Raw genomic sequence first — 12,376 nt, forward strand, 5'->3', positions numbered from 1 at the left:
AGATGTTCAAACAACTGGGATAGCTAAATTGGCTTGAATCAATAACTTCTACCAGCCTGGGAAGAAAACCTGTCATCCACTTAACGCCTTCTGTACATTTTGATACACAATTCCACATTCATGTAAAAATATCAGTTTGCCCTGTGTGATATTTACAATATTTTTATATTCATATGTCAATTATGACCTTATTAGAAACTTCATATTGGTTAATACCTCGTTTAATCTTTATTTGCATACATCTATAATGTCTCTACCATAGAGCTAATTGGTATAAGAATTGCTGGTATAACTTCCTTATTTTAAGCTACAGCCATGTAAGTAACTAGCTTTACTTAGTAATATAAAAGTGATCCATTTAAAGAAGAGGCTTTTGTCTCTATATATTTTTTCAGAATGTATCTGAAGTTGGGCATCTAAAAGCTATTATGTAGATTAATGTATTTCTAATTACTTACATTTGGGTCTTGATGTAGCCACAGTTCTTTTTCTCAGTTGTTCATATCCTGATGCCCTCCAAATATTTTAGGATATTGAAAACCTTGTTTGCTAGAAGTTCTGGGAACCACAGTTCAAATACAGAGGGTATCAGGTTACAAAAGTTATCTGTAAGAACTGTCTTGATTTATTTCAGAAGAAACAAATCGTGCTTAAATTCAGTTGTATACTTTTATCCTATATCTCTGTCTGAATCAACAAAGCATCCTTTATAAAAGGGAAATTGAATTCATCAGGGCATTACATTATCAGTAGAAAACACATAATACGCAGAAGAGTGAGAGAAGTCAGTCTCTTGCAACTGCCTCAGGCATAAGTATTTAGTGGATCAACCAACTGTCTGACATCTATTTTATATTGGAGATAAAGGAATTTTCAAAACAGCTAAAATGTATTTTACTAGACATGGAGTTTAATATCAAATTATGCTGTCCGGTTGTTTGTGCACACTAAACCCAATTGACCTAATATTACTTTAACGTAACTATCTATTCTTCTAAATCCGAAAATAGATACGAAGAAGGCAGTCTAATCTTGTGGCTCTGATATTCTTGCTCAAAGAGATAGATTTGACTCTTTCATTATTGGCCATGAAGAAGACAGTCAAAACTATTTTAATTAGATGGACCTTTGAAGGTGTAGTAATGACATTGGGCTGGTTGGAGTTTGGAGTGGTTTTAGAGATATTTTATTAGATGCTATGGTATTTCTTTTGGTATGGTGGTAATCTGCCAAGGATCCTGGGATAGGTGCAGTATCCCTAAATAATATAAATAAATAAAATGTAAATAATAAATAAATATACCTTTATGGAGGAAATGGAATACTAACGCTGATGGACCACCTTCTTCTAAAAGCTGGAGGACCATGATTTAAATCTGAAATAGGGATGGACAAAATGCACCATTCACCGGGGGGGGGGGGGGACGAAGGAACATTTGGTATTTCCAGAGTATACCATTCCTTGAATGATATGTTTTGCACATTCCTCCTCTTGAGCCACTGAAGAGTTGTTATTCCCCAATTTACTAATCTCTAAATGGATCTGGATGTCTTCTGTGTGGATATAAATCTAAAAATTGAAAACGCAAACATAACAGTCGAGTATTATCAGTATAATTATAGGAATATAAATAAATATAGATAAAGCACTCTTTCTCAGTTTAGGTAAATTCAGAGTAATGGAGAGCTCAAATCCCATTTAACTCAAGGATTTCATTCATGTTGAGTTTATTTATTTTATTTTATTGAATTTGTATACCGCCCTACTCCCGAAGGACTCAGGGTGGTGAACAGCCATAGAATAAAACATATAAATACAAAATTTAAAATAGATTAAAACGAATTAAATAATTTGGCTGAACAAATTTAAAACCCCAATAATTTAAAACCAGATTTAAAATTTCCATTTAAAAGGGGAAAGACTTAGATCAGTCCGGCTTGATGAAATAGGAAAGTCTTGAGCGCGTGACGGAAGGTATGCAGATCCAGGATCCTCCATATCTCCAGGGGGAGCTCGTTCCAGATAGTAGGTGCCCCCACAGAGAAGGCTCTCCCCCTGGGGGCCGCCAGTCAACATTGTTTGGCCGACGGCACCCGGAGGAGCCCCTCTCTATGGGAACGTACTGGTTGGTGGGAGGCTATTGGTGGTAGCAGGCGGTCCCGTAAATAACCAGGTCCTAAGCCATGAAGCGCTCTGAAGGTGATAACCAAAACCTTGAAGCGCACTTGGAAGACCACCGGGAGCCAGTGCAGCTCGCGCAGGAGAGGTGTTACATGGGAGCGCCACGTCGCTCCCGTCACCACCCGCGTGGCCGCACTCTGCGCCAGTTGGAGCCTCCGAGTGCTCCTCAAGGGGAGCCCCATGTAGAGAGCATTACAATAGTCCAGACGGGAGGTGACGAGGGCATGAGTGACCGTGTGTAAGGAGTCCTGATCTAGAAAGGGACGCAACTGGCGAATCAGGCTAACCTGATGAAAAATCCTCCCGGTCACGGCCGTCAAGTGCTGTTCTAAAGACAGCCGTGAATCCAGGAGGACACCCAAGTTGCAAGCCCTTTCCGTGGGGGCCAATGATTTGCCCCCAATAGTCAGCGATGGCACCAGCTGACTATATCGGGACGTCGGTTCTTAACGATGTTAAGAACTTAACGAGTTCTTAAAAAATAAACCCCAGTGGTCCTTGGGGATCAGAACTCTCTTATTCCTTGTTTCTTCAAGAATGGCATTGACTCTGGAATCTCTGGTGTTCTCTGATCTCAGTTTGCTTGCAGGTGTTTCGTTACCAGACTAGGTAAAATCATTACTGCTTGTGATGTTACTTTGTCAATAATGAAACATCTGCAAGCAAACAAGCTCCAAGGACTCCGTAGTTCAACCCTATATTATTTTACATTGGAATGAGTAACATTGCTATGAGTAACATATAGCTTGTTTGCAGCAAGCTATAACCATATTAGATGGAGTCAGACTTGAAATAAGTTTGTCATCCAAAAGACCAAAACAAAATATGATTAATCAAGGCCATTCTACTTTTGCAGTCATAATACTTCCAAATAAAATGAAAACATACAATATATAGAAGGACTTTAACAGATATGAATCATACAGGCATTCATCTTAACAGGAGCCTTTCATCTTTTCCTGGAGAACCGTTTTGCAGAATAGACAAGACAGAGACTGAAGAGAGGACACAAGCAAGCTACCGGTAATTAGTGAAATAGTGACCAGTCCTCTCAGTCATCAGCTTTCTGGCAACAACTGATAATAGCATCTTAAGCCCGAAAACCCATTCTACTCTAGCATCTTGATAGCTTCCCCCTTAATTGACAGGTCCCTTTTCACTTCTGCACCTCTCACCTGCATCTTTGTGGGAGGATCACTTTGGAGCATTACATTCACAGGAAGAGTTTCCATTAAATCTTAATGTTAACATGATCCCTAATTGGGCCTTAGCTTCAATTGCTGAAACAAAGATGCATAAATCAGCTAAAGCCTAGTAAAGCTCCAGGCAAGGAATTTATTACTCTGAAATATGCAATATTTTGGAACACTGGACCCCAGTTCTTACTGCCCTGTTTACTTACATTAATCCACTACACAAATTCTAGAGGACTGGGGCCTAGCCTTCACAGTGCCCATTCATAAAATGGGTATCAGACACCTGACTACTATTTATATAGGTCTGTTAACTTTTTAAGTAAGTTCTATGCCAGACACTTATCCAAAAAATTAGTTCACTGGATTGATCTAAAGCATATTTTGGCACATGGGAAAATGGGCTTCAAGGCTAGATATTCTGTTTATGGACATGCTCTTTATCACCTGGCCAAAAAAGGCACCTCTAAAACAGTCAATATTATTCACTGCATTTATCACTTTTATTTATTGTTTATCATATTTAGAAATTTTTAGGTCTGCATTCAATCTAGTTCCCAGAGCAAGGCTAAGGAGGACTAAGCTTAAAAATATTACAACTGACAGACTGTTACTATTGCTTATGCATAATCTGTATAGGAATTCTAGAATCAAAGTTTGATGCAGTGAGTAAGGCTACTCTAGTAATGAGGTTCCAAGCTACAGAGGAGTGAGCAGGAATGTATTTTAGCATCCTTGCTTAATTTGTACATAAATCCCCTCGGTGCCAAACTAAATCAATTAGAACATCGTGCCAAAACTAGAAAATACATTGCAACTTTGTTGTATGCAGGTACTTCTATCTCAAATGTTAATTGGACTTAATTTCTGAATGCTCTGGCCAATTACTGCTCTGAGGAAGCACTTGAAATCAACTATAATAAAACTAAGATCCTGATTTTTATAGAGAACCCTAAACTGCACACCTGGAGGTAAGTAAAATCTTTTAAATATTTAGTCATGGTTTTTCAATTTCACAAAATGCAGTGCAAACCAAACTTACGGTTTATAAAATTATAAATTTATAATTATAAATTAAATTATAAAAATGCTAAAAAAAAAACAGTGGCCATACAGCAAGAGTCATGGCTGAAGACTTGTGAACAGCTGAGTTGGATGGCCGTGGTGAAGAACAAAGGACCAGCAACTTCTTTAGAAACATGGAAGACAGGCCATTGCCCACAAAACTCCAAAAAGCAGCTCCTTGCAAGAGGATTGCAAAACAGCAGTCTCCTATGAGATTGAGTAGCAGGAAATAAAGAGAGATAATATCTTGCTCTTAGCTGCAGTTGAGAATTTAAAAAGGACACTAAGCCAGGTGCACTCACTTTCTAATCACTTTCAAAAAATGAACTCTAAGTATTTCACAGATATTAGAGACTTCAAAATGTCAACTTTAATACCTGGTTTTATATTCTTTCTTTGATATAGGGAATTTTCAATAGAGACTTAATGGTTTTATAAACAATATATAATTGGCCAAAAAAAAGGTTTTGATTTAAGTTACGAATGGACTAAGAGACCAGATAAATTTTTTTTTAAATTTAATTTATATGCCGCTCTTCTCCGGAGACTCAGGATGGCTTACAATGCGTTAAGCAATAGCCTTCATACTTTTGTATATTTTTATACAAAGTCAGCTTATTGCCCCCACAATCCGGGTCCTCATTTTACCTACCTTAGAAAGGATGGAAGGCTGAGTCAACCTTGAGCCTGGTGAGATTTGAACTTGCAGTAATTGCAGGCAGCTGATGTTAATAACAGTGCTTTAGTCTGCCGCACCACCAGGTTTTGGAACATTTGCACTTTTGCTTTAAGATTTGAAAAACAAGTATATAATTAAATAATACACTTGTGGAAAATAACGGATATAGAATTAAATCCATATTAGGAACTGAGAGAACCAAAGGACTTCTTCTGACATTACAGTGGACTAATGGACCAAGCATAGAAAAAATGCAGGCTGAGGTGTATCTTTAAAAATGGGCAATTCTGTATAAATTTTGAGTTAAGGAGAAATTTAAAAATGGACTGAGATATTAACAATAACTTAGAAATCACACGTCCCAACAGTTAAAATTTTTGAAGATGTTAAGGAAGATTTTAAAAACTAATTTTAGCTGACATAGGCATAATAGAACTTGAAAGTATGGAATATAATAAAATCGAAAAAATTTTTAAAATGGAAATACAAAAGATAAATTAAGACGACTTGGACAAGGAGCAGCTTTGACAAGAAAACTTGAATGATGCGTTTTTTACTGATTTTACAAAATCCTTCCGTATAGGATCTGAAGAATTGTTTGGAATGCCAAAAATTGATGAAAGACCAAATCTGACCACTAAAATGACTTAGACGTCAAGATTTGAAGTGCAAAAGGCAGGAGTATGAAGTTGTATTATTTGTTCAGGAATAAATTATTTGTTTATTTCTAATAGCTTCTAGTGGACATTTTGCTAAACCAGAACTGAAAATATAATGATCCCTGGATTGTGGGTAAATAAAAGTTAGATATAGGAAGAATAAATTTAAATTTATTTTTAATTTTAAAACAGGGTAAAGAGTTATCTTACACTCAAGAATGATGAAGATGGAAACCACTTTGTTATTGTCTTTATTTCTGATCCCTTTTTTTGTTTTTATTTTTTTTCTTTCTCTTGTACTTTTTAAACTTCTTTATCTTTTAGTTTAGTCTGTATTTATTTTTAGCATGTCTATTAAAAACTTCAAAAAAAAAAGTATGTATATCTATGTAAAAATAGTGGCCACAATTCAATCATTTCTCTTTACCAGAGGAGTGCAGCATATCTCATTAGCACTGAAGCTATATTCAGGTAAGACTCAGGCAAAATACTTCTATTTTTCTAGTACACAGGTGTCAAACTTGATTGTGTCACAAGACGTATCGTGACTTTTTTGCCTTTGCAGAGCGAAGGTGGGCATGGCCTGTGCATGACTCATCCGGCCCATGGGCCACCAGTTTGACACCACTGGCCTAGTAGGATCTTACACTTCCTTTAATCTGCTTTAAAAATGCAATCTAGGAATCTGTAAATTCCTAAGGGCTGTATTCCAGGTAGTCCCTTGCATTCAAATGTAGTATTAAGGATAGAGGCAGGGTTATCTACAGTTGAAACCGGTGCATGAACCTGTTTCATAAATATTGGTTGACTGTATTTCTTCTTTCCATAAGTTGAAGTTCTTTTATTATTTGAGAACAACATGGTTCAGGAGAATCTCACAAAAATGTCAACATCTCGGCTTTTCTGGAGAGGCACTGCTAATTATGGGTTATGAGCATGTATTTGGCACATTTAAAACAATATATCAAAGACCTGGAAGCCCATCAGAAGCTGTTGGTTCTATGTAAGAATGTTCTCCTGATAGTCAAGCCTCTGAAATGTCTTTGAATATTAGTAAAATATCAGTCTTTTTACAAATACTTACATCACGTAACTGTTTCCAAATTCTAAAAGCACGACCTTCAATGCTCTCCCCCACAGAAAATTTAGCAGGCTAATACAAAAAAGTCCCCTATGAACTGTGGGCAAGAGGCAATTAGTATACAGATAGTCCTCTACTTACGGCCAAAATTGAGCCCAACATTTCTGTTGCTAAGTGAGACATTTTTAATTGAACTTTGCCTCTTTTTATGACTTTTTCTGCCAGTTGTTAAGTGAATCGCTGCAGTTCTTAGTAACATGGTTGTTAAGTGAATCTGGCCTCCCAAATAACTTTGCTTGTCAGAAGGTGGCAAAAGGTGATCACTGGGACACTGCAACTGTCATAAAAATGAGCTAGTTGCCAAGTGTCTGAATTTTTTGATCATATGACCATGAGGACACTGCAACCGACATAGGTGTGAAAAACGGTCTTAAGTTGCTTTTTTCAGTGCCGTTGTAACTGAACGGTCACTAAATGAACTGTTGTAAGTCAAGGACTACCTGTCCTGTACCCTTTATAAGAACTCACGTCTTATCTGGTAAGAAGCCCTGGAAGTTCTGATCATTTTTATCTGTTATCAGATCAGCATGATTCAGTTTCCTTGGACGTAGCTAAATTTTGTTATACTGGCTATAAATTAGGCTGATTGTCTATAAAGAATCCACCATCTATTACGATATTTTATCTTGTTTTATTTTAGACTTCATTTTTTATGTGTCTTTGTTTCCAAATTTTGGTCAGTGACCATAACAAAAATATTTATTCATCCCTCCAATACAAAACCTGTCAAATGATCTTTTGTTCCAGGGTACCAGAAGAAGCCAAAATGCAGAGGTAGAAGGCATGAGAAGAAACATCTCTTCTGGCATCTCTAGATAGACTATTAATCTGTTTGAAGGCCAGAATGTTGTCTTATGCTGTATATTTAATCCTAATGGTTAAATCAAAATTTTAATAATGTATGCAAGTTTACAGAGAGAACAGCTCAGGGACAATATTTTTATGTGTTGGGAAGTTTAGGGATCAACTTCCCTCTAGGTTAATTTTATGTCTATCTGGAAGGCAATCAAAGCAAAACTTTTCTGCAGAGACCTGAATGTCTAATTATTGCTTCTATGTAAATTGGAGCTGGACTTGTGGGTGATATCAAATAATGATATTGGAATCAACAGGCATTAGGATTAAGTGAAAGTGATATTACTAAATTGATTGTAAAGCAATGAAGAACAGATCATTAGAATGAAGATCATATCTTCATATTAGAAACATTTGAATATGAGCATGTATATTGCCAAACTACATTTTATTTTTAAATATTTTCTACTTCCATTTCTTTATGATTTTTTATTGTTTAATTTTTGTTTACTGTACAAAAAAGATAAGGAAAAAGAAAAACGTAAGGAAAAGAAATTCTAATTCATCCTAATTTTTAAATGAACCATTAATCTTGATGAGAAAATAATTAAATAATTCATTTCTTTCCATTACATCAATCATGGCCAGTTCATAGACAGAAAACAAGATCCAAGATTATTAATTTGGTATTCAAAATTCAGCATTGAACAGTGAGCTTCTCTAGTCCTGATGCTCAGTCAGCCCATATTTTTTCATGTAGTGGTAAATCTCAAATGTTTAGTACAAAATTACAAATAATCTGTCTAACACCATTTTAACACTCTTTAAAAGATATCCAAATAAAACATTAATAGAAAATGCCTATATTATTTGTTCCCCAAACTCATTTTATAATTGGTATTCCAAGCCATTATCTGAAAGAATCTTGTTTGAATTAGTAATAAAATGGAAGGGAAATGTAATTTTCTGCTAACCTTTCAATGCTTTAATTTCTATTTTGCACATATGCACAAACTTAAGAAGGACTGGAATCATGTGGAATCTCTCTTATACATTTGTATGGCAAAATATGAGATAAACAAGAAAATCAGATTGATAGGTCCTCGCCTTTCTTAAAAAGGAATTTTTATTTGACTCTGCATATTAAGTATTAAGCCACAAAAAGCTATTCTGAACCTCAGAAACCTGCTGATTTTAATTTCTTTTTCAGACCCATTTTTGCTATACATTTTATAAGTACTTCTGAAATTGCCACAACCTTTTACAATCCTTGTTCAAGTTATTTGCATGAAGATGAGATTACAGTATGTTCTAAGACATACTAATTACATGTATTTATAGAAATTTCTCTGAAATTTTAACAAAGTTAACATAGTCATATTTTATTGGGTTAGTATACTTCAGTACATTATTTCAAAATATTCAAGTTTTCTACATTACTATAGATGTTACTCTGTGTAACAAATTACAGTGCCAGAAATCTTCATCATCATCTTGTTCCAAAAAGAAGAAACTCACCTGAGTAAAATGAAAGAATAATGGCAGTCTCGTGTAGCTCAAGGTATCTGGAATGACAATAGCCATATTAGTTGTGGATTTTTTAAAAAAAAAATGTGTTATATAGATTATGTGCTACGCAATCCATATTAATCTTATTAGCAAGCAGTTTGAAAACTAAAGATTAAAAAAGTGATTCTGAAGGGGGGAGTGCTATAGAAAACTATTGCCAAAATTTTGAAGGGAGACAATATTGTGCACCTCATTCACAAATCTACTTCAGAAAGTAACTGTAAATGTATCATATTTATTTTTCATGTGAGAAGTTTTATGAGAAATCTTAATTGTTTGTAAGCTGTCCAGGGTTATGATACGTAAGACGAGCAGCTATTTTAGCATACCCTAAATAATTCTAACAATTATATTATGCAGTCTTAAACTCTTAAGGTCCTTCGAATTCAGTTTAAAAACAGCACCTTTCTGGATCAATTTATTTTTTGAAGCTTGTTATAAATGGTATCAGGAATCATGCCATCTCTAATAATATTAAATAGCATATATAAGTACTGTTTGGCAATAATGACTAATAGCCAGTGACAGTCTTATCTTCTATAACATTGGTAATCCTCATTACAATTAGTATTTAGTGAACACAAACAACTATGTGGGAGGAGGGGAGCATAAATTACATAATTTTTGCACTTGTGCAGTGACTCACACAAGTACACTTGTGTGAGTCAGGTAGTCCTTGACTCATAACAGTTCATTTAGTGACTCTTACAACTTTACTATAAAAAGTGACTTATGACCATTTTTCACACTTACAGTTGCAGCATCCCCATAGTCACATGATCAAAATTCAGATGCTTGGCAACTGGCTCATATTTATGATGGTTGCAGTGTCCCAGGGTCATCTGATCCCCTTTTGCGACCTTCTGACAAGCAAAGTCAATGGGGAATCCAGATTCACTTAACACCTGCAGTGATTCATTTAACAACTGTGGCAAGAAAGATCATAAAATGGGGTAAAACCCACTCAATAAATGTCTCACTTAGCAACAGCAAGTTTGGGCTCCATTGTGGTCATAAGTAAAGAACTACCTGTAATATATTGCACAATTCATTTTGACCTTGTTGTATGATAGTGGTAGTCAGTTGTATTGTTGAATTATGTGCTATCTCTAAAGCATTTTTGTCTGTCTTGAGTCTCCTACTATTAAGGGCTGCTGGCTAAATGCATGTTCTAGGATTACAAGAGTATAGAATTTAGCAAAACAGAAAATGCTCAGTGTAAGTTAAGTTCTAGAAATGTAATTCTGGACAGTTAGACCAGAACTTTGCTTCTCCCAACCGGTTTGGAACAGCTTTTAATGCTGCAACAATTTGATTTCCTAGCAAGGCAACACAACCATCTTTGATCATTTTGTGTGCTTAATTTAAGACAATTTCAAAGTGAACATAACATTTTGCAGTGTAAACTTGATCAATAGTATCCACAGGCAGCAAAATGAAAAAAAAAAGCAGCATTATGTTACAATTATTTTATACATATGTTATAATATCAAAGGAGCAGAGCATACATCATTGCTTTCAGCATTATGACAAAAGCAGCAACTCTAACAGACACCTATGAACACAGCAAGTAGATATTTCAAATCATAGGTGTATATGTCTGTTAGGTTATTAGTGTACATTAGCATGAACCATATATATTTGTTCCTGCTTCAATTACTTGATTTATACCAATTTCTCAGCATCGTTTTTCTCCCTGCATTCAGCAGGAACATTTTCATGATCTTTTTACTTGTTCTTGGGAATGAATAGCATCTCTATGTTATTGGGAATATTAATAATGCTGAATTATAGTAATTTTGGAAATTCCCTCATATGAAATACAACATGAGCTCAGAGTTATATCAGCCATTTCTTAATTGGGGGGGGAGGTGTGTCTCAAACTTTGCAGAGTCATGATTCCTTGAAATGATAAATGAATTTGTACGAAGCATTGAAATCCATATTGCAATAAAACTATAATGATTAAAAAGAACCCATCATCTAAATATTTTTTAATAAACTGTTTATATTTTTGAAAAGATCTCAAACTTGTATGGGTTTGAGAAATGAAAACAAAAATAGTGGACTGACAAATAAGTACAAATACATTGTAAAATTAAGGATCACTTCCTTAGTTAGGCACAAGCTCTTACAACTGATTGCATATAATAAGCAGAGTATATAAAGGTAGAGAATAATAGCTAAGAATTCTAATAAAGATGTGTCACTGCCATAAATACAAATGGGATATGTAATTCAGTCCTATACATGCTTACCATGTAAATTCCACTCAAGTCAGTGAAACTTGCTTCTGAGAGAATTGTTATAGGATTGCATAGCAATTTCCACATAAATTGGATTAGGATTGCATCTTTGGCTTCACATTCATTTGTAGGAAGGAGACATGAAGCTCATGAGATAAACCTATTTTACCAACAAAGAAAAATATTTCACCTCAAAAAGCTTTGTCTATCTGGATTAACCTGACAAGTTATGGAGAATTTATACTTTTGCCTTAGTGCAGAAAATCAAGTAAGATGGCTTTATGTAATTTCCTTTTAATCATTTCATAGATGTTTATCTATGTTTATCTAAATTGACAATTCATATCTATCATTCATTAACATTATCTTATTTCTGTGACAACAGTTGCTTTTTTCCACATTGGTAAATCATTATCTTCCTATCCCAATTTTTAAAAGTTTACTTATTATTTTCCATATAATTTGAAGAAAAAAACAGAATATGTGAAAATATTTTTTTTAATTTTTTTCAAATAACTTTATTTCATGTTGAGAGTCACATTAATAGAAATTTTATTTAACTATCCTTGTAGCGTATGAAAAGTGGGAAAGCCTTACTTCTATAGATAGTGTGCCACAGACATTATACATATCTTTGGCAGGTACACTGAAGCAAGTTCCCTAGAATGATTTTAGGAACTAAGTGGGATGAAATATCCCAATGACCTATTAATTCAGCATTTTTCTACTTAAATATGAAATTTGATGGTTACAATAGCAGTATTCTCACAGAAGATGTTCAACAATGAACATTTCAGCTTCTCCAGGTCAGCTAAATATCAAGGTGACTGGAAATTCTGAAGTATTT

General features: G+C 34.8%; 1 protein-coding gene across 4 annotated transcripts in view; it reads right to left on the reverse strand.

Annotated features, from left to right (window-relative positions):
* Positions 1–1,554: 1,554 nt before the first annotated feature.
* SALL3 (spalt like transcription factor 3) overlaps positions 1,555–12,376 on the reverse strand; it is a 34,198-nt gene continuing 23,376 nt past the window's right edge. The window contains exons 5-7 of one of the 4 annotated variants that reach the window (XR_004593279.3): positions 11,542–11,689; positions 9,233–9,279; positions 1,555–1,570 (exon numbers count right to left, since the gene is read on the reverse strand). Coding sequence is in view for 1 of the 4 variants with exons in the window: in XM_060682066.2 (XP_060538049.1) it covers positions 9,271–9,279 (9 nt within the window). In the remaining 3 variants the exon portion in view is untranslated. Of the gene's footprint in view, positions 1,571–8,801; positions 9,280–10,036; positions 10,210–11,541; positions 11,690–12,376 lie in introns of those variants that run through there. The other 3 variants (XR_015733330.1, XR_004593280.3, XM_060682066.2) reach the window with 3 other exon arrangements.

Source organism: Pantherophis guttatus, chromosome 3 (assembly GCF_059756535.1).
Source record: "Pantherophis guttatus breed Tessera chromosome 3, ASM5975653v1, whole genome shotgun sequence".
NCBI lineage: Eukaryota > Metazoa > Chordata > Lepidosauria > Squamata > Colubridae > Pantherophis > Pantherophis guttatus.